Source organism: Oncorhynchus mykiss, chromosome 1, assembly GCF_013265735.2.
Source record: "Oncorhynchus mykiss isolate Arlee chromosome 1, USDA_OmykA_1.1, whole genome shotgun sequence".
Taxonomy (NCBI): Eukaryota; Metazoa; Chordata; class Actinopteri; order Salmoniformes; family Salmonidae; genus Oncorhynchus; species Oncorhynchus mykiss.
In genome coordinates, this window is record NC_048565.1 from 9,355,452 (window position 1) to 9,378,605 (window position 23,154).

Consider the following 23,154-nt stretch of genomic DNA (forward strand, 5'->3'; position numbering starts at 1 on the left):
AGATACACGGGAGAGAACAGCAACGTTAGGTCCAGATAGAACAGCAACGTTAGGTCCAGATACACGGGAGAGAACAGCAATGTTAGGTCCAGATACACGGGAGAGAACAGCAATGTTAGGTCCAGATACACGGGACAGAACAGTGCTGTGTGAAAACCTCCGTCTAAGACAAAAATGTATTATCCATGGATAATAGTCCTATTGTATGAAATAGTCTCTCACACACACGGCTCCAGGCTGCGACCATTTAGTTGCATTTTGCGACCCTTTGACTTGGCTGCCCTTTCTACATGGTCACTTCACGCCAAAGGTCACTTTTTTTTTTCTTTAGGAGGCTAAAAACAGGATTTGGTCAAACCATAAATGTGCATTATCCTCACATTTATCCTGTCATTAAAAGTCCCGCCCTGCAGCTGTGCCAGTTTCGCTGGACCTACTGCTGTGCTGAGCAAGCCACTTACTCCCTCTCCCCCCTGCACACTGGGAGAATAAAGTGTTTGTCCTGATTGTAAACTAACATTTCAAAATCCAATTGCAGGAGAAACACACTTAAAAAGAGAGGAGGTTCTCAGCTTTCTGTAGGTATCATTTTTTATTTCTCATTTGTGCTCTATAGCAACTATTTTACAACCAAGATTTTTTTATATGGCTTTATGAGATATGGTCATTACGAGTGGCTACAACCGCATAGTTTTATTTAGGACATGGAATTTACCGTTCCTGTATGGATACGTTGGATTCAAATGATTTCTTGACTACCATCCCAGTAGTCTATTACATGTCTTAATAATGCACTGTGAATGGCTTAATAAGAAATGACTTGCTTTTTCTATTGAGCGACGTTTCAGATTTATTTCCTGGTGTGACCAAATCATGGGCCGGTGCCACCAACTGTAAAATGAAGTGGCACCAGTGGACATTTAGTCAAGCCCTGACACACAACACACTTATGAGCGACGGGGCATAAACACTGAATCCCAGACTAGTAGAACCTCCGGATGGTGACTGAGGTATGGGTAAGAGCAAATCCACGAGTGTAGAGCTATGCTGCTTTAGGTCATTGGAACCTTGAGCAACAATTGTGCTTTCAGGGAGAATTCTTCAGCCAGGGCATTCTTTCAGAAAAATGCACTATGGCTGAACTTCAGACCCAGGGGAGAAGCTGTAAAGGAAAGTGACACGAAAAAGGAACAGAAATGCAGAACCCTCAATGCAGAAATGTCTGAGAAGATAACAGAGGAGTCCCAGTAAAGAGAGTCGAGGGAACTGGCGGTTGTCTAACAGTATGAACAGACAGTTTGGACTTGAGAATCTCAAGCTAAGTTAACATAGGTCTTTTACCTCAATGACTTCATCTTTGGTGGAGCTCGCAGCGAGCTCGCGGATTCCATTGACAAACTGTTTGTTTGCCGTGTTGTAAGCCTTGCCGGCGTCGATCATCCCGATGCATAGCTTCACCAGCTAGAGGTGAGAGAACGAGAGAGAGAGATGAAATAGTGCTTGCTTTCCACGCTGGCCCTTTAGGACACTTTTCCATGTTCAAACACTGGAAGTTTGATAAATAATCAACTTGGAGAAAGGATGATAATCTAAAATTTAAATCCACCAGAAATATACTTTTTATTTTATATAACCCTTGAGAACTATCAATCACCAAAATAAAAGCTAGACAGTCAGGAAGAATAAAAAAAAATATAATAATAATATTTAGCAGTATATTGTTATGTTTGAGCAGAAGAACACAGCATTAGCCATGGCAAAATGCATAGAATTGCATTAGCTTTGGCTCACAAAACGACCTCCAATTTCCTTCATACTTGACACAGAGACAAATGGTATCCACGACTTCATATGAGACTCTGGGGAAGTAGACCAACGGCCTCATTGTTAAAATACCGAAGGATCCCTTAAAAACGGCAACATTCTCTCAGCGGCATGACAAAATGTGTAGAATAAAGGAAATTAGCTTTAAAACCGCAAAAAAAGGTCTCAGCTCCATGGATTCATTTGTAGAATCGCAAGAAAATTGCTAAAATGTCTATACACCGCCAACGATGGGGGGCCTCTAAAATGTTCTCAAATTCACACACCAACGGGCCGACCACGGCCACCACCTAAGCCCCTTTTTGAGCTAGAAAAATAAATAAAACCTGGTCACTGAGGTTGCATTTCCCTCCCAAGAAAGCTGCGCACTTCCGTGTAACACGGAACCCAAATTGGCTGCGTGCGCCATCATGCATACATTTATTTTGCCCCCACACACCAAACGCGATCACGACACGCAGGTTAAAATATCAAAACAAACTCGGAACCAGTTACATTAATTTGGGGACAGGTCGAAAAGCATTAAACATGTATGGCAATTTCGCTAGCTAGCTTGCACTTGCTAGCTAATTTGTCCTATTTAGATAGCAACAGCAAGCTAACTAATTTGTCCTGAGATATAAACATTGAGTTGTTATTTTACCTGAAATGCACAAGGTCCTCTACTCCGACAATTATTCCACACATAAAATGGTCAACCGAATAATTTCTAGTCATCTCTCCTCCTTCCAGGCTTTTTCATCTTAGAACTTATATGGTGATTGGCATCTAAACTTTCATAATATTTCACATACGACGACCGGCAACAAAGTTAGTCTTTCAATCACCCATGTGTGTGTAACCAATGAGGAGATGGGAGAGGCAGGACTTGCAGCGCGATCTGCGTCAGAAAAAGAAATGACTTCTATTTTAGCCCTTGGCAACGCAGACGCTCGTTGACGCACGCGAGCAGTGGGGGTGCAATAATTGAATAACATAGATTCCTACATTTATTTTGCGACGCGGGCGGTGTAGTCAGGGCATTCGTGCCATCATTGACTGCTACCTCCTAGATACTTCAATGTTTGTCATGCAGCAGATTCAATCTTGAATAAAAAATGTAAATAAATAAATAATAATAATAATAATAATAATAATAATAATAATAATAGCCACTGATTTCCTTGATCGTATGACTGGTCATTCAACGTTATTCTCTGTAGTTTATATTCTTTACACCCAAGGGGAATTAATATTGTCCCAATGAAACCTGTGTTGCTTTAAGATTCAACTTGGTTGTGTGGGTAGCTCCCTTTCTCAATGGCAAGGCCTAGTTTCTAAGAAAAGCCTGAACTTTAGCCTCCTCTTCCAGGCACACCCCTCCATCCCTCACCCTGCAGTCACACCACGACTCCTGGAGCAGATCCTTCCGCTGCAGAGCAACAGGGAAGTGACACCAGGGTATTGTATGAGAGGTGGGGGAGACACCAATAACAATGCAGTCCGCAATCACTGGAGATATAGGAATAGTGAGTAACCTTGCAAGCAATAAGTAAAATCCCACCTCTTCCACCAACAAAACAATTTGTTTTTTAAAGAAAAATGCTCCAGTGACTGGCTGCAGGGTCTTTATAGAACTACAAGTGGGATTTCATCACACTCCTCTTATGTACCCATCTTTCCAGATTGAGACTCTCGTTTTCTCACTCCAGGTCAACTCGTACTGATCTCAGGCCAGTTAAAGGGGACCTGGACACTCCAGGTCAACTCGTACTGATTTCAGGCCAGTTAAAGGGGACCAGGACACTCCAGGTCAACTCGTACTGATCTCAGGCCAGTTAAAGGGGACCGGGACACAGGGTTACTATGACGAGGGAGTGGTTCATCTACACAAACAGCAGGAGTTCCATCACTGTGTTCATCCAAGCCCAAATCTGGACCATATGGACTCACCTTGTCGAGTTTGGACTCCAACTCTCCAACATCCCCTTCCACCTCCTCTATAGTGGCCCTGTGAGAAGAAAAACAGCATAACAATTACTCTACTTGTAGAAGGGGGGGGGGGGGGGGGGGGGCTTCATTTCAACTGATAACAGTCAATGAGTTATTTTAAAGGATGCAAGGGAAAATGGACGGTCGATACACTGCTTTACTGGAAGGTGAGTCATTCAACTGAAATTAGCATTCCACGTGATGTTGGTGCTGTGTGTAGGGTTGACGCAGAAAGGAAGCAAAAAACGGAGGGAAAAGGGAACACACCCCACGAGGGGCCAGATTGAGAGATGACACATTGGGTAACGCCGTGGGCCTAAATCTGGCACTTTGTTCCAACTAAAACGTGGCAAAGCACATTTTGGTCTTCCCAGGAACAACACCCTTGGAGCAGCAGCAAGCCACTGGAGAGGAAGAGGAAACTGGAATAACAATTTCAAGAAGTCACTTTAGAACAGAGGTCACCAACCTTTTTGAATCGAGATCACAGTCAAAATGACAGCCATGTTTTTTTTTCCCCATGACAAAAGAAAATTAAATATATATTTATTTATTTATTTAAGACTATGCAACATTAACCAATTAAAAACAGTTCTGTAGTAATGAGGTTTGTGCAGGTGGAGGCAGTAGGGGCAAAACAACACTGCATATTGGTTTTGCTTGAACTGCCCAGCCAATGCTTTGTTGTTCTTCTCAGCACTGGCAATAGATCAGTTGTTTTACATGTGAGGCACAGCTCAGTGAGCATACATTTAAAAATATGTTTTATTTTTATGGCTCTGAGCTGATGGAGCCTGCATCTGATGGTCAGTCTCAGCGGAGGGAGAGAGCAGCAGACTAAGGGTCCACCTCTCAAACTCACTCCGCTCTCTAGTTCCCCTGCCGACACAAAAGGAACACCGTCTTCCAGCTGAAAAACTCAAGTCGCACCACATTAATTCTGCCTCATGCACAAAATCATGTTACTCCTACGACAACAGAAAGTGACATATTCTTTGATAAAAAGCAAGCCGCTAATAACAAAGCAAGCTTATCGATAAACCTTTGTAGTCCTTCATTACAGCTGCAGTGCTGGTTGTAGCGTGAGTGGAAGTAGGAGAACATGCATTTAGAACATACATGAACAACAGAAAGTAGGGCTGTCCAACAGCAACATCTTAATCTACCGAGAGTCGTCTGTTCTTTCAACCAATTAATTTTCCCATAGACACATCCTGTGTGTTTTAATCAACTACATGCACTGAGCTTGTCAGATGTTAAGCGCACTGTTTAAAAAAAATTACACACACAAACGACTAGAGGGTGTCCGACCGCAATTGATTTGATTGTGCAAACGGGATCAGACTTGCTACGCTGTGTTAAAAAAAAAAAAGACAGCAAGTGTGACTAGCATTCGTTGTCGCCCTCGCCTCCCTGCTGCAGCAACAGTGCTAATCACGCTGTCCGTGTTAATGACGCTCCAACATAATTACAGCATAATTAATAATAATTACATTTCGGACTGAAAGGTTCTATAACCAAAATCCCTCATTTGTTTAGGGAAAAAATACCCTATTCCCTTGCTCTCTTTACGTGACACATGGACGTGACCAGCAGGGCCTGCCCTATAGCAGCATACCATAACGGATGCAGACGACGTGACAAATAAATTCGAAAAACGGGGGAATGTTTGGTTGCTCAGGAGGTAAAGGGAAAGTCAGATGTGTGGAATAAATTAGACTAGTTGTGGAAAATACTGGAGATAAAGAAAAATGAGTTAAGGAGCAAGTGCTGTGTGCTGTTAGATTACAATGTAATTACTCTGACCGTTTGGAACAATGTAAAAAAAAAATAATTATAAGCGTACCAGAGTCGGTTGGAATACATTTTTCGGGAAAGCCTTTATTACAGAAAATGCTAAAAACAGTCTCATGCATTAAACACGGAACGGTTTATTTATTGTTTTACGCTAAATATTCAATGGTTGCTTTGATGTTTTATTTTATAACTAAAATGCTTGATTGCATTACAAATCATGAATGACTTGTGATGGCGAACGATTGGATGATTCAGTAACCTATAACAAAGCATTGAAACACACAGATATAAGTTAGCTACGGTATGAACACTAAACAGGATGCAGTCTTAGGCACACAGCTCAATAGTGGTTGTACAAGACTACTATACAAAGCCTAGTAATGACGATATTACTTATTATAATGATGATTACAATAACAATGGTAATAACAATAAGGAGACCAAGGAAAGTAGGTTATTATTTTCTGACAATTTAGAACAGTGTAAACAGTAAAATTATATAAGTAATACCGGAGAGGATGTTCTAAAGAAGAAGAAGAAGAAAAAAAAGTCAAACCTTTATTACAGCAAAGATGAAAAAAAACTGCAGAATTTGTGAAATCGTTTATCCATGTGGTTGCGTGGTTGGTTCACTGAATCACAAGCAGGATCTGTCTTGTTTCTATATGGATGATTTCTAAAACCAGGGCTGTTTTGCTATCACAGACTGGAACATGTTCCGGGATTCTTCCGATGGCATTGAGGAGTACACCACATCAGTCACTGGCTTTATCAATAAGTGCATCGAGGACGTCGTCCCCACAGAGACTGTACGTACAAACCCCAACCAGAAGCCATAGATTACAGGCAACATTCGCACTGAGCTAAAGGGTAGAGCTGCCGCTTTCAAGATGCGGGACTCCAAGCCGGAAGCTTACAAGAAATCCTGCTATGCCCTGCGACGAACCATTAAACAGGCAAAGCGTCAATACAGGGATAAGATTGAATCGTACTACACCGGCTACGACGCTCGTCTTATGTGGCAGGGCTTGCAAACTATTACAGACTACAAAGGGAAGCACAGCCGCGAGCTGCCCAGTGACACAAGCCTACCAGACGAGCTAAATCATGTATACGCTCGCTTTGAGGCAAGCAACACTGAGGCATGCATGAGAGCATCAGCTGTTCCGGACGACTGTGTGATCACGCTCTCCGTAGCCGACATGAATAAGACCTTTAAACAGGTCAACATTCACAAAGCTGCGGGGCCAGATGGATTACCAGGACGTGTGCACTGGGCATGTGCTGACCAACTGGCAGATGTTGAAAATATCAGTGAAGACATGTCCATGATTGAGTCTGTAATACCAACATGTTTCAAGCAGACCACCATAGTCCCTGTGCACAAGAACACGAAGGCAACCTGCCTAAATGACAACAGACCCGTAGCACTCACATCCGTAGCCATGAAGTGCTTTGAAAGGCTGGTAATGGCTCACATCGACACCATCATCCCAGAAACCCTGGACCCACTCCAATTTGCATATCGCCTAAACAGATCCACAGATGACGCAATCTCTATTGCACTCCACACTGCCCTTTCCCACCTGGACAAAAGGAACACTTATGTGAGAATGCTCTTCATTGACTACAGCTCAGCGTTCAACACTATATAGTACCTTCAAAGCTCATCACTAAGCTAAGGATCCTGGGACTAAACACTTCCCTCTGCAACTGGATCCTGAACTTCCTGACAGGCTGCCCCCAGGTGGTGAGGGTAGGTGCTGATCCTGAACAGGTGATCAAATGGCTACCCAGACTATTTGTGTTGTGTGCCACCCCCCAACCCAACCCCTCTTTTTACACTGCTGCTACTCTCTGTTTATCATATATGCATAGTCACTAACTGTACATACTACCTCAATTGGGCCGACCAACCAGAGCTCCCGCACATTGGCTAACCGGGCTATCTGCATTGTGTCCCACCCGCCAACCCCTCTTTTACGTTACTGCTACTCTCTGTTCACTCTCTGCCGTGGGCGGCAGGTAGCCTAGTTGTTAGAGCGTTGGACTAGTAACCAAAAGATTGCAAGCTGACAAAGTAAAAATCTGTTATTCTGCCCCTGAACAAGGCAGTTGAACCACTAGGCCGTCATTTAAGAACAAATTCTTATTTTCAATGACTTGCCTAGTTAAATAAAAGGTATATATGCAGTCACTTTAACCATATCTACATACTACCTCAAGCAGCCTGACTAACCGGTGTCTGTATATAGCCTGTCTTTGTACTGCTGTTTTATTTCTTTACTTACCTATTGTTCACCTAATACCTTTTTTGCACTATTGGTTAGAGCCTGTAAGTAAGCATTTCAGTGTAAGGTATTCAGCGCACGTGACAAATAAACTTTTCTTTAACAGTTAGGCTGTTGATTATAGACCTAATTAAGTTGGCTCTCTCTCTCTCTCTCTCTCTGAACACCAACAAGCTGAGTAACTTTGCTATTATGCACATAGCAACATGGTCAAAGAAAAGCGGAAGCAACTACAACAGAACGAGACTAATCATTTAAATGTAAAAAAAAATAAGAACGCAAGGCTGGTCTTTGTTTTGTTTTTTCAGAAATGTTTGGCAATCGACTAGGAATGCCTTGGAGGCCGACCAATTGGTGATCACTGCTTCAGAATCTCAATTCGACTGAGAACTTTGAGCCCTTATGTGAACATATATAGGACCGGTTAGTGAAAAGTATTTGAGACCCTTGCCACTGAACACTAATAAAACCTTCTGGCGCATTGGCTTGTGATGTTAGCACTTTTTCCTCGTCATATCTACATTTGATCAGAGAGTAGAATGGAAGACCGATACAGTACAGGCATAGCTCTTTGAATACGCTGTGCCCTTAACGACTTTCTGTACCCTCCCCCTCCATGTCCATCTCCCACGCTATACTTGCATCTGTCCTGCTAAATCAATAAAATACGTAACCCAGACATTCTGCAATCCAGCTAAATATTAGGGCTGGGAATTGCCAGGGACCTACGATACGATCACGATACTTAGGTGCCAATAGGATAGGTATTGCGAATCTATAGTGATTTTATTGCAATGTGATGTTCCAAAACATATTGCTCACCATATATCGCTGCAGAGGGAAGAGAACATAAGAAAACGAGTTGCTCAGTCATGGAAATAGAAGGGCTGATAACAAAATGGGCTTTGTTATGAAATAAGAAATACCGGCGTTTTGGTGCAGGTACAGCAAACTAGCTCAATAATAATATCCCGATATTTAACTGTATTGATCCCCCTCACTCCTAAATATCAATTATGTAGGCCTATACTATTTAATTTGGCACAAACAGTGCCAAATACAGAGCATTCATAAGGTACAGTGCGTTCATAAGGTACTCAGACCCCTCGACTTTTTCCACATTTTGTAACAATAGAGCCTTATTCTAAAATTGATTAAAATTGTTTTTTCCCCCCCTCAATCTACAAACAATACCCCATAATGACCAAGCAAAAATGGGATTTGACATTTTTAGCAAATGTATGAAAATTAATTGACGTACCTGCATATGCAAAGCATACATAAATGTTTACAAATTTCTAAAAGTGTGTGTATTCATGTCTAAAAACCTGTTTTCACTGTTATTACGGGGTATTGTGTGTAGATTGATGAAAACAAAATATATTTCAGAATGACGCTGTAATGTAACAAAATGTGGAGAAAGTCAAGGGGTCTGAATACTTTCTGAATACACTGTAAATGAATGAGTGCAGAGTTAGTCTGGGATATTCCTCCACACTGCAAACACATACTGCAGTGAAAGCTTATCTCATTTCCTCCAAACATCCCTAGCCTCGTTCCTCATCGGGATAACTGTAGGGATCACGGTAGGGATCAGCGAGTCTGAATAAGCATGTGATAGTGGCGATTGGGAAAGTTGGAATGATCCCCTTTGGGTTTGATGCGATGTCATTGGGGTTGAATGGTACATCCGGCGTAATCAAATGAAGACAGTGTAGCGGGGGGGGGGGGGGGGGGGGGGGGACAGGCGGAAGAGCCCATCCAAAACCCCTACAGCTGTTTCTATGACTGCCACGTCCCGCCACAGCATCTGGCAGCGGAGTGTGAATAACAAGATGAAAACATGTTGCCGTCGACTCCTAGAGCAGTGAGATGTTTTTCGAAAGATCATCCCAATTCAGCCCTTAAAGACTACTCCGTCCGTCTGTCCTTGTCTGTGTGTATGGGAGATGTGCAGACAGACGCTTTCCCTTAATACTAAGTTGTCAGAATGGAGTCAAAGAAATGGTTGTTTGCCTACTGGCATAACATGGAGCTGAACAACTTATCAACACACCTACACCGAAACTAACAAACAATTGGGATTAGTAAAAGCCTATTTACAGACACCACGCATCCTCACAGTCTTGACAGCAGTCCAAATGAGAACTGTTAAATCAGGAGCTGGCTGAAGCCAAAAGAGCTATGACTCGAGCCACAGAGTATATTTCAGACAAGAAGCCAAGTCATACCCATAGGCCACGTTACTTTGTTTCACAATTCCGCTGGGCAGTTCTAGGTTGATATGAGCTGCCACTGATTACGACTTGCAATGTGCAATATAGACACGTCAAAGACTGCACACTCCAGCTGCTGAAGCAGTTGATTCCACCCCAACTGCACAAAATACCACTTACTTTGCATTGGATAATCCCCCCCCCCCCCCCTTCAGTTTAAAAAAATAATAAATAGATTGGTACTAAATGAAAGAAACAAATGGATTCAACCGCTTAAAATGATCCCTGTGCTCTCCACAATAACAGAGCACTGTTAAATCAAAATGGCTGTGTCTGGGTGGCCACAGACAAATGCCATTTCATTGATTTATCATTCATAATAAAAAAAGGTTCAACTGGATGACTATGCCTCCTGGAAAATATCAATGGACGATGACTAGGGTATAGATCACAAATGTAACATTGCGATGACAACACTAACTCAACTAACAATATCCAACCTGATTCAACTTTAAAAGGACAGACTTTAAAAAAAAAGGTTAGGCCCAACTTCAAATCCCCCTGGGAATAATGTAGCACTAGGGCTACGTAGTCTGGTAATTAATGGAGGCTAGTTCTGTTCAATTCCTTTAAAAAAATCCCAATAACTCCTATCAAACCCAAATCTAAATGAATTGGCCCACTTTCCTGCTCTCTATAGCCAAGAGAAAATGAATGTTTTCTTTTCATATGAAACTCTGCCTCAGGGGAGAACTGGTGAAAGTGCTGAGGAGTGTTTCCGGCAAACAAAATCTAGAACGTAGCCTCAGTCACAGCCTGGGAGCGAGTCCATTGTATGTCTGTATAATGAGCAGAGAGCAAGAGTCACACTAATGAGGGAAGTTCAGAGACAAAGGCAGCGCTTTAGACCAGGAATTCACAGACACATCAAAAGCTATCAATAAAACAGGCCCAGCTATCAGTACTGCTAAATACCACAAATGCTACAGCTAATGTGGCTGCCGCTACCGCTTCCACTAACGTTGCTGCCGCTACCGCTTCCACTAACGTTGCTGCCGCTTCCACTAACGTTGCTTCCGCTTCCACTAACGTTGCTTCCGCTTCCACTAACGTTGCTGCCGCTTCCACTAACGTTGCTGCCGCTGCCGCTTCCACTGACGTTGCTGCCGCTTCCACTGACGTTGCTGCCGCTGCCGCTTCCACTGACGTTGCTGCCGCTACCGCTTCCACTGACGTTGCTGCCGCTACCGCTTCCACTGACGTTGCTGCCGCTACCGCTTCCACTGACGTTGCTGCCGCTACCGCTTCCACTGACGTTGCTGCCGCTACCGCTTCCACTGACGTTGCTGCCGCTACCGCTTCCACTGACGTTGCTGCCGCTTCCACTGACGTTGCTGCCGCTTCCACTAACGTTGCTGCCGCTTCCACTAACGTTGCTGCCGCTTCACTAACGTTGCTGCCGCTTCACTAACGTTGCTGCCGCTACCGCTTCCACTAACGTTGCTGCCGCTTCCACTAACGTTGCTGCCGCTACCGCTTCCACTAACGTTGCTACCGCTTCCACTAACGTTGCTGCCGCTACCGCTTCCGCTAACGTTGCTGCCGCTACCGCTTCCGCTAACGTTGCTGCCGCTTCATTAACGTTGCTGCCGCTTCCACTAACGTTGCTGCCGCTTCCACTAACGTTGCTGCCGCTACCGCTTCCGCTGACGTTGCTGCCGCTACCGCTTCCGCTGACGTTGCTGCCGCTACCGCTTCCGCTGACGTTGCTGCCGCTACCGCTTCCGCTGACGTTGCTGCCGCTACCGCTTCCGCTGACGTTGCTGCCGCTACCGCTTCCGCTGACGTTGCTGCCGCTACCGCTTCCGCTTCCGCTGCTGCCGCTACCGCTTCCGCTTCCGCTGCTGCCGCTACCGCTTCCGCTTCCGCTGCTGCCGCTACCGCTTCCGCTGACGTTGCTGCCGCTACCGCTTCCGCTGACGTTGCTGCCGCTACCGCTTCCGCTGACGCCGCTACCGCTTCCGCTGACGTTGCTGCCGCTTCCGCTAACGTTGCTGCCGCTACCGCTTCCGCTGACGTTGCTGCCGCTACCGCTTCCGCTGACGTTGCTGCCGCTACCGCTTCCGCTGACGTTGCTGCCGCTACCGCTTCCGCTGACGTTGCTGCCGCTACCGCTTCCGCTGACGTTGCTGCCGCTACCGCTTCCGCTGACGTTGCTGCCGCTACCGCTTCCGCTGACGTTGCTGCCGCTACCGCTTCCGCTGACGTTGCTGCCGCTACCGCTTCCGCTGACGTTGCTGCCGCTACCGCTTCCGCTGACGTTGCTGCCGCTACCGCTTCCGCTGACGTTGCTGCCGCTACCGCTTCCGCTGACGTTGCTGCCGCTACCGCTTCCGCTGACGTTGCTGCCGCTTCCGCTAACGTTGCTGCCGCTACCGCTTCCGCTGCTACCGCTTCCGCTAACGTTGCTACCGCTTCCGCTAACGTTGCTGCCGCTACCGCTTCCGCTAACGTTGCTGCCGCTACCGCTTCCGCTAACGTTGCTGCCGCTACCGCTTCCGCTAACGTTGCTGCCGCTACCGCTTCCGCTAACGTTGCTGCCGCTACCGCTTCCGCTAACGTTGCTGCCGCTTCCGCTAACGTTGCTGCCGCTACCGCTTCCGCTAACGTTGCTGCCGCTACCGCTTCCGCTAACGTTGCTGCCGCTACCGCTTCCGCTAACGTTGCTGCCGCTACCGCTAACGTTGCTGCCGCTACCGCTAACGTTGCTGCCGCTACCGCTAACGTTGCTGCCGCTACCGCTAACGTTGCTGCCGCTACCGCTAACGTTGCTGCCGCTTCCGCTAACGTTGCTGCCGCTTCCGCTAACGTTGCTGCCGCTTCCGCTAACGTTGCTGCCGCTTCCGCTAACGTTGCTGCCGCTACCGCTAACGTTGCTGCCGCTACCGCTAACGTTGCTGCCGCTACCGCTTCCACTAACGTTGCTGCCGCTACCGCTAACGTTGCTGCCGCTACCGCTAACGTTGCTGCCGCTACCGCTTCCACTAACGTTGCTGCCGCTACCGCTTCCACTAACGTTGCTGCCGCTACCGCTTCCACTAACGTTGCTGCCGCTACCGCTTCCACTAACGTTGCTGCCGCTACCGCTTCCACTAACGTTGCTGCCGCTACCGCTGACGTTGCTGCCGCTTCCGCTGACGTTGCTGCCGCTACCGCTGACGTTGCTGCCGCTACCGCTGACGTTGCTGCCGCTACCGCTGACGTTGCTGCCGCTACCGCTGACGTTGCTGCCGCTTCCGCTGACGTTGCTGCCGCTACCGCTTCCGCTGACGTTGCTGCCGCTACCGCTTCCGCTGACGTTGCTGCCGCTACCGCTTCCGCTGACGTTGCTGCCGCTACCGCTTCCGCTGACGTTGCTGCCGCTACCGCTTCCGCTGACGTTGCTGCCGCTACCGCTTCCGCTGACGTTGCTGCCGCTACCGCTTCCGCTGACGTTGCTGCCGCTACCGCTTCCGCTGACGTTGCTGCCGCTACCGCTTCCGCTGACGTTGCTGCCGCTACCGCTTCCGCTGACGTTGCTGCCGCTACCGCTTCCGCTGACGTTGCTGCCGCTACCGCTTCCGCTGACGTTGCTGCCGCTACCGCTTCCGCTGACGTTGCTGCCGCTACCGCTTCCGCTGACGTTGCTGCCGCTACCGCTTCCGCTGACGTTGCTGCCGCTACCGCTTCCGCTGACGTTGCTGCCGCTACCGCTTCCGCTAACGTTGCTGCCGCTACCGCTTCCACTAACGTTGCTGCCGCTACCGCTTCCACTAACGTTGCTGCCGCTACCGCTTCCACTAACGTTGCTGCCGCTACCGCTTCCACTAACGTTGCTGCCGCTACCGCTTCCACTAACGTTGCTGCCGTTACCGCTTCCACTAACGTTGCTGCCGCTACCGCTTCCACTAACGTTGCTGCCGCTACCGCTTCCACTGACGTTGCTGCCGCTACCGCTTCCACTAACGTTGCTGCCGCTACCACTAACGTTGCTGCCGCTACCGCTTCCACTGACGTTGCTGCCGCTACCGCTTCCACTGACGTTGCTGCCGCTACCGCTTCCACTAACGTTGCTGCCGCTACCGCTACCACTAACGTTGCTGCCGCTACCACTAACGTTGCTGCCGCTACCACTAACGTTGCTGCCGCTACCGCTTCCATTAACGTAATGACAACACTAACTCAACTAACAATATCCAACCTGATTCAACTTTAAAGGACAGATTTTAAAAAAAAGGTTAGGCCCAACTTCAAATCCCCCTGGGAATAATGTAGCACTAGGGCTACGTAGTCTGGTAATTAATGGAGGCTAGTTCTGTTCAATTCCTTTAAAAAAATCCCAATAACTCCTATCAAACCCAAATCTAAATGAATTGGCCCACTTTCCTGCTCTCTATAGCCAAGAGAAAATGAATGTTTTCTTTTCATATGAAACTCTGCCTCAGGGGAGAACTGGTGAAAGTGCTGAGGAGTGTTTCCGGCAAACAAAATCTAGAACGTAGCCTCAGTCACAGCCTGGGAGCGAGTCCATTGTATGTCTGTATAATGAGCAGAGAGCAAGAGTCACACTAATGAGGGAAGTTCCGAGACAAAGGCAGCGCTTTAGACCAGGAATTCACAGACACATCAAAAGCTATAAATAAAACAGGCCCCGCTATCAGTACTGCTAAATACCACAAATGCTACCGCTAATGTGGCTGCTGCTATCGTGGCTGCCGCTTAAGTTGCTGCCGCTACCACTACCACCGGCGTTGCTGGCGCTACCGCCGACGTTGCTGGCGCTGCCGCTACCACCGGCGTTGCTGGCGCTGCCGCTACCACCGGCGTTGCTGGCGCTACCACCGGCGTTGCTGGCGCTACCACCGGCGTTGCTGGCGCTACCACCGGCGTTGCTGGCGCTACCACCGGCGTTGCTGGCGCTACCACCGGCGTTGCTGGCGCTACCACCGGCGTTGCTGCCGCTACCACCGACGTTGCTGGCGCTACCACCGACGTTGCTGGCGCTACCACCGACGTTGCTGGCGCTACCACTACCACTAATGTTGCTGGCGCTACCACTAATGTTGCTGGCGCTACCACTAATGTTGCTGGCGCTACCACCGACGTTGCTGGCGCTACCACCGACGTTGCTGGCGCTACCACCGACGTTGCTGGCGCTACCACTACCACTAATGTTGCTGGCGCTACCACCGACGTTGCTGGCGCTACCACTACCACTAATGTTGCTGGCGCTACCACTAATGTTGCTGGCGCTACCACTAATGTTGCTGGCGCTACCACGAATGTTGCTGCCAGGCCATCTGATGCAGCCATGCTGGTTAAGTATGCCTTTAATTCTAAATAAATCACTGACAGTGTCACCAGCAAAACACCCCCACACCATCACACCACCCTCCTCCATGCTTCACGGTGGGAACCACAAGCGGAGATCATCCATTCACCTACTCTGCATCTCACAAAGACACAGCACAACAACCAAAAATCTCAAATTTCATCAGACCAAAGGACAGATTTCCACCGGTCTAATGTCCATTGCTCATGGTCCTTGGCCCAAGCAAGTCTCTTCTTATTGGTGTCCTTTGGCAGTGGTTTCTTTGCAGCAATTCGACCTGATGTTGAGATGTGTCTGTTACTTGAACTCTGTGAAGCATTTATTTAGGCTGCAATATGAGGTGCAGTTAACTCTAATGAACTTATCCTCTGTAATAGAGGTTACTGATGGTTTTTGCAAATGCACTTGAAGAAACTTTCAAAGTTCTTGACACTTTCTGCATCGACTGAACTTCATGTCTTAAAGTAATGATGGACTGTCGTTTCTCTTTGCTGAGTTGAGCGGTTCTCAGCAAAATATTATGGACCATCTTCTGTATACCACCCCTACCGTGTCACAACACAACTGGTTGGCTTAAATGTATTAAGAAGGAATGAAATTCCAGAAATTAACTTTTAACAAGGCACACCAGTTAATTGAAATGCATTCCATGTGACTACTTCATGAAACTGGGTTTTTTTTTATTTTTTTTATTTTTATTTCACCTTTATTTAACCAGGTAGGCTAGTTGAGAACAAGTTCTCATTTGCAACTGCGACCTGGCCAAGATAAGGCATAGCAGTGTGAACAGACAACACAGAGTTACACATGGAGTAAACAATTAACAAGTCAATAACACAGTAGAAAAAAGGGGAGTCTATATATACATTGTGTGCAAAAGGCATGAGAAGGTAGGCAAATAATTACAATTATGCAGATTAACACTGGAGTGATAAATGATCAGATGGTTATGTACAGGTAGAGATTGGTGTGCAAAAGAGCAGAAAAATAAAAATAAATAAATAAAAACAGTATGGGGATGAGGTAGGTGAAAATGGGTGGGCTATTTACCAATAGACTATGTACAGCTGCAGCGATCGGTTAGCTGCTCGGATAGCAGATGTTTGAAGTTGGTGAGGGAGATAAAAGTCTCCAACTTCAGCGATTTTTGCAATTCGTTCCAGTCACAGGCAGCAGAGAACTGGAACGAAAGGCGGCCAAATGAGGTGTTGGCTTTAGGGATGATCAGTGAGATACACCTGCTGGAGCGCGTGCTACGGATGGGTGTTGCCATCGTAACCAGTGAACTGAGATAAGGCGGAGCTTTACCTAGCATGGACTTGTAGATGACCTGGAGCCAGTGGGTCTGGCGACGAATATGTAGCGAGGGCCAGCCGACTAGAGCATACAAGTCGCAGTGGTGGGTGGTATAAGGTGCTTTAGTGACAAAACGGATGGCACTGTGATAAACTGCATCCAGTTTGCTGAGTAGAGTGTTGGAAGCAATTTTGTAGATGACGTCGCCGAAGTCGAGGATCGGTAGGATAGTCAGTTTTACTAGGGTAAGTTTGGCGGCGTGAGTGAAGGAGGCTTTGTTGCGGAATAGAAAGCCGACTCTTGATTTGATTTTCGATTGGAGATGTTTGATATGGGTCTGGAAGGAGAGTTTAGAGTCTAGCCAGACACCTAGGTACTTATAGATGTCCACATATTCAAGGTCGGAACCATCCAGGGTGGTGATGCTGGTCAGGCGTGCGGGTGCAGGCAGCGAACGGTTGAAAAGCATGCATTTGGTTTTACTAGCGTTTAAGAGCAGTTGGAGGCCACGGAAGGAGTGCTGTATGGCATTGAAGCTCGTTTGGAGGTTAGATAGCACAGTGTCCAAGGACGGGCCGGAAGTATATAGAATGGTGTCGTCTGCGTAGAGGTGGATCAGGGAATCGCCCGCAGCATGAGAAACATCATTGATATATACAGAGAAAAGAGTCGGCCCGAGAATTGAACCCTGTGGCACCCCCATAGAGACTGCCAGAGGACCGGACAGCATGCCCTCCGATTTGACACACTGAACTCTGTCTGCAAAGTAATTGGTGAACCAGGCAAGGCAGTCATCCGAAAAACCGAGGCTACTGAGTCTGCCGATAAGAATACGGTGATTGACAGAGTCGAAAGCCTTGGCAAGGTCTATGAAGACGGCTGCACAGTACTGTCTTTTATCGATGGCGGTTATGATATCGTTTAGTACCTTGAGCGTGGCTGAGGTACACCCGTGACCGGCTCGGAAACCAGATTGCACAGCGGAGAAGGTACGGTGGGATTCAAGATGGTCAGTGACCTGTTTGTTGACTTGGCTTTCGAAGACCTTAGATAGGCAGGGCAGGATGGATATAGGTCTGTAACAGTTTGGGTCCAGGGTGTCGCCCCCTTTGAAGAGGGGGATGACTGCGGCAGCTTTCCAATCCTTGGGGATCTCAGACGATATGAAAGAGAGGTTGAACAGGCTGGTAATAGGGGTTGCGACAATGGCGGCGGATAGTTTCAGGAATAGAGGGTCCAGATTGTCCAGCCCAGCTGATTTGTACGGGTCCAGGTTTTGCAGCTCTTTCAGGACATCTGCTATCTGGATTTGGGTAAAGGAGAACCTGGAGAGGCTTGGGCGAGTAGCTGCGGGGGGGGGGGGAGCTGTTGTCCGAGGTTGGAGTAGCCAGGCGGAAGGCATGGCCAGCCGTTGAGAAATGCTTGTTGAAGTTTTCGATAATCATGGATTTATCGGTGGTGACCATGTTACCTAGTCTCAGTGCAGTGGGCAGCTGGGAGGAGGTGCTCTTGTTCTCCATGGACTTCACAGTGTCCCAGAACTTTTTGGAGTTGGAGCTACAGGATGCAAACTTCTGCCTGAAGAAGTTGGCTTTAGCTTTCCTGACTGACTGTGTGTATTGGTTCCTGACTTCCCTGAACAGTTGCATATCGCGGGGACTATTCGATGTTAGCGCAGTCCGCCACAGGATGTTTTTGTGCTGGTCGAGGGCAGTCAGGTCTGGAGTGAACCAGGGGCTATATCTGTTCTTAGTTCTGCATTTTTTGAACGGAGCATGCTTATCTAAAATGGTGAGGAAGTTACTTTTAAAGAAAGACCAGGCATCCTCAACTGACGGGATGAGGTCAATGTCCTTCCAGGATACCCGGGCCAGGTCGATTAGAAAGGCCTGCTCACAGAAGTGTTTTAGGGAGCGTTTGACAGTGATGAGGGGTGGTCGTTTGACTGCGGCTCCGTAGCGGATACAGGCAATGAGGCAGTGATCGCTGAGATCCTGGTTGTAGACAGCGGAGGTGTATTTGGAGGGCCAGTTGGTCAGGATGACGTCAATGAGGGTGCCCTTGTTTACAGAGTTAGGGTTGTACCTGGTGGGTTCCTTGATGATTTGAGTGAGATTGAGGGCATCTAGCTTAGATTGTAGGACTGCCGGGGTGTTAAGCATATCCCAGTTTAGGTCACCTAACAGAACAAACTCTGAAGCTAGATGGGGGGCGATCAATTCACAAATGGTGTCCAGGGCACAGCTGGGAGCTGAGGGGGGTCGGTAGCAGGCGGCAACAGTGAGAGACTTATTTCTGGAGAGAGTAATTTTCAAAATTAGTAGTTCGAACTGTTTGGGTATGGACCTGGAGAGTATGACATTACTTTGCAGGCTATCTCTGCAGTAGACTGCAACTCCTCCCCCTTTGGCAGTTCTATCTTGACGGAAGATGTTATAGTTGGGTATGGAAATCTCAGAATTTTTGGTGGCCTTCCTGAGCCAGGATTCAGACACGGCAAGGACATCAGGGTTAGCAGAGTGTGCTAGAGCAGTGAGTAAGACACACTTAGGGAGGAGGCTTCTGATGTTGACATGCATGAAACCAAGGCTTTTTCGATCACAGAAGTCAACAAATGAGGGTGCCTGGGGACATGCAGGGCCTGGGTTTACCTCCACATCACCCGCGGAACAGAGAAGGAGTAGTATGAGGGTGCGGCTGAAGGCTATCAAAACTGGTCGCCTAGGGCGTTGGGGACAGAGAATAAGAGGAGCAGGTTTCTGGGCATGGTAGAATATATTCAGGGCATAATGCGCAAACAGGGGTATGGTGGGGTGCGGGTACAGCGGAGGTAAGCCCAGGCACTGGGTGATGATGAGAGAGGTTGTATCTCTGGACATGCTGGTTGTAATGGGTGAGGTCACCGCATGTGTGGGGGGTGGGACAAAGGAGGTATCAGGGGTATAAAGAGTGGAACTAGGGGCTCCATTGTAAACTAAAACAATGATAACTAACCTGCACAACAGTATACAAGGCATATTGACATTTGAGAGAGACATACAGCAAGGCATACAGTAATCACAGGTGTTGAATTGGGAGAGCTAGCTAAAACAGTAGGTGAGACAACAACAGCTAATCAGCTAGCACAACAACAGCAGGTAGAATGGCGATAGATTAGGCAGAGAGGGTCGGATTAACTACACACAGAGCCTAAGTGCGGCTGGGGCCGACAGATAAAACATAAACAAGCAGAATGGATTACAGTGAATTAATGGACAGTCCAGCCTGCATCAGCTATGTAGCCAAGTGATCAGTGTCCAAGGGGCAGCGGTGGATGGGGCAGGGAAGCTGGACTGGCGAGTGTTATCCAGGTTAGAAAACTAACAATGACTAAATAGCTTGTAGCCAGTTAGCTGGTTAGCTTCTGAAGGTTCTTGAGTGTGTTCTAAAAAAGTAAAGATAATAGCGGTTCCGTATCACATTGGGTGAGGCAGGTTACCGGAAGGTATAAACAAATTAAAAATCGAAAAGGGATAGAAAGTAAATATGGGTTCAGTGAGTGTTTGGGACGCGGCGATTCAGATGGTTAGCAGGCCTGTGCTAACAAGCTAACAGTTAGTAGACGGTGCTAAACACGGTAGCAGTTAGCGGACCGGGCTAAACAAGCTAGCAGTTAGCAGGCCGAATTTGCAAGCAAGGAGATAGCAAGGGCTAGAGAGTTAGCCTTTGGGGACGTCGCGATGGGGGGAGTCTGTTTATTCCTCTTCATGCGGTGACATCAATGGACCGGTCGTGGGTCTGGATATTGTAGCCCAGGAGCTCAAAATGTTCCGTTTGCGATGGGAATCCGGGGGTGAAAAATAAAATAAAATAATAGATAGGTCCGTTATGCTCTGGTTAGAGTCGCGTTGTTCGAACTGGCGAGAGCTTTCCGAGCTAAAGGTTAGCTGATGACCGGTTAGCTGACCGGTTAGCTGAAGACCGCTAGCAATGTTTTGCTGAAGCTGGTAGTTAGTTGGCTAGTTGGCTAGCTTCAGTTGAGGGGTTCCAGATCCGAAGTAAATATAAATACTTTAGGAAAAAAGCTACGTTGGGTGAGGCGGGTTGCAGGAGAGTATTTAGAAGAAGTTGAGGTTCAGCAAAAAGTTTTAAAGATATGTGAAGAAAAAAACGGAAACGAAACGAAAACAAACGATATATACAAGGAACACGACAACACGTCCTACTGCTCCGCCATCTTGGACCAAGTGTGCAAAGCTGTAATCAAGGCAAAGGGTGGCTAATTTGAATAATCTAAAATATATCTTGATTCGTTTAAAAACTTTTTGGGTTGCTACATGATCCCATAGGTCTTATTTCTTAGTTTGTCTTCACTATACAACGTAGAAAATAGTAAAATAGTAAAAAGAAAAGAAAATGTGGAAATTGAGCAAGATGAGGAGACTAGACTGCTTGTAGTAACCCTGGATTGTAAACTGTCATGGTCAAAACATATTGATACAACAGTAGCTAAGATGGGGAGAAGTCTGTCCATAATAAAGCATTGCTCTGCATTCTGAACACGATCAACAAGTCAGGTCCTACAGCCTGAGATTGACTTCATCCCCACCTGTATTTGTGAGAGGTCTTGACATGTTGAATGCACTGAGCTGTCTGTTTGAACTACTGGCACACAGCTCGGACACCCATGCATACCCCAGTCCAAGTCCAGAACAGACTATGGGAGGTGCACAGTACTACATATACCCATGACTATGGAACTCTATTCCACAGATGCAAGCAGTAGAATCAGATTTTTTTTTTTTTACAAAAATACACCTTATGGAACAGCAGGGAATGTGAAGCACACAAACATAGGCAGACATGCATACAAACACACAATAAATTATGCACTACACACACATGGATTTTGTGTTGTAGATACGGTGGGGCAAAAAAGTATTTAGTCAGCCACCAATTGTGCAAGTTCTCCCACTTAAAAAGATGAGAGAGGCCTGTAATTTTCATCATAGGTACACTTCAACTATGACAGACAAAATGAGGGGGGAAAAAAATCCAGAAAATCACATTGTAGCAGCAGGGACTGGAAGACTAGTCAGCATCAAGGCAAAGATGAACGGAGCAAAGTTCAGAGAGATCCTTGATGACAACCTGCTCCAGAGTGCTCAGGAACTCCGACTGGGGCAAAGGTTCACCTTCCAACAGGACAACAATACTAAGCACACAGCCAAGACAACGCAGGAGTGGCTTCAGGACAAGTCTCTGAGTGTATTTATTTCACCTTTATTTAACAAGGCAAGTCAGTTAAGAACACATTCTTATTTTCATGTCCTTTAGTGGCCCAGACAGAGCCCAGACTTAAACCCAATCTAACATCTCTGGGGAGACCTGAAATTAGATGAGCAGTGACGCTCCCCATCCAACATGACAGAGCTTGAGAGGATCTGCAGAGAAGAACGGGAGAAACTCCACAAATACAGGTGTGCCAGGCTTGTAGCGTCATATCCAAGACGACTCGAGGCCGTCATCGTTGCTTCAACAAGTACCGAGTAAAGGGTCTGAATACTTACGGAAATGTGATTTCAGTTTCTTATTTGTAATACATCTGCAGACATTTCTAAAAACCTGTTTTTGCTTTGACATGAGGTATTGTGTGTAGATTGATAAGGGGGGGGGGGGGGGGGGGGGGGGACTATTTAATCCTTTTTAGAATAAATTGTGAAAAAAAAAAATCAAGGGGTCTGAATACTTTCACAGCATTTCCAAACATTAAAACGCATTGGTAAAGTCCCATACACAGTCCTCCGGTCTGCAGCTCTGGACTTTAAATAGGATGCAGTCAAAGAAAACTGGCGACGATGCAGAATAATGAAATTGGACGCTCACTTGAAGAATATTGTTCATTCATAAAAGGCTCCTACAGTAGCAGAATGATTGTATCTTGCGCCAACACATCTTAAATCGTTATAATACATTGGTTATTACCACATCCTTTCATAATGGCTTTTAAATAAAACAAAAAATGTAAGTCCAGCTTCCATCCGAGCAGCACCAGAACTCACGCTGAGCTGTGATAAAAGCAACATTATGGAGGAGATAGAGGTGTCCCGTCTTCCTCTCACAGGGATCCTGGCCAAAATGCAGGTATCTGCGTCTCTCCATCTAATAATAAAGACGGCTAGCTGCCAAAAAGGCAGACAGGGAGTCATCTGGTCTACTTCCATTTCACAATCCACGTCTGACCGGCAAGACCTGCACACTCAGTAACCTCTTCATTTGAGTCAGTGTGAAAGTATGCGAATACAGATTTCCCTCTCAGAAAAAGCCAGACAACAGAACAATTGTTTACAAAAAAATAAATAAATCACGAGCACATGGTTAATAGCCCTTTATTGCGGTATGAAAATGT

At 46.8% G+C, this 23,154-nt stretch overlaps 1 protein-coding gene across 4 annotated transcripts in view; it reads right to left on the reverse strand.

Annotated features, from left to right (window-relative positions):
* LOC110530621 (arf-GAP with coiled-coil, ANK repeat and PH domain-containing protein 2) overlaps positions 1 to 23,154 on the reverse strand; it is a 74,709-nt gene that overhangs the window by 46,099 nt on the left and 5,456 nt on the right. For all 4 annotated transcript variants that reach the window (XM_036990027.1, XM_036989951.1, XM_036989910.1 and 1 more), the window contains exons 3-4: positions 3,757 to 3,814; positions 1,342 to 1,461 (exon numbers count right to left, since the gene is read on the reverse strand). In XM_036990027.1, coding sequence (XP_036845922.1) covers positions 1,342 to 1,461; positions 3,757 to 3,814 — 178 coding nt within the window. The remainder of the gene's footprint in view (positions 1 to 1,341; positions 1,462 to 3,756; positions 3,815 to 23,154) is intronic.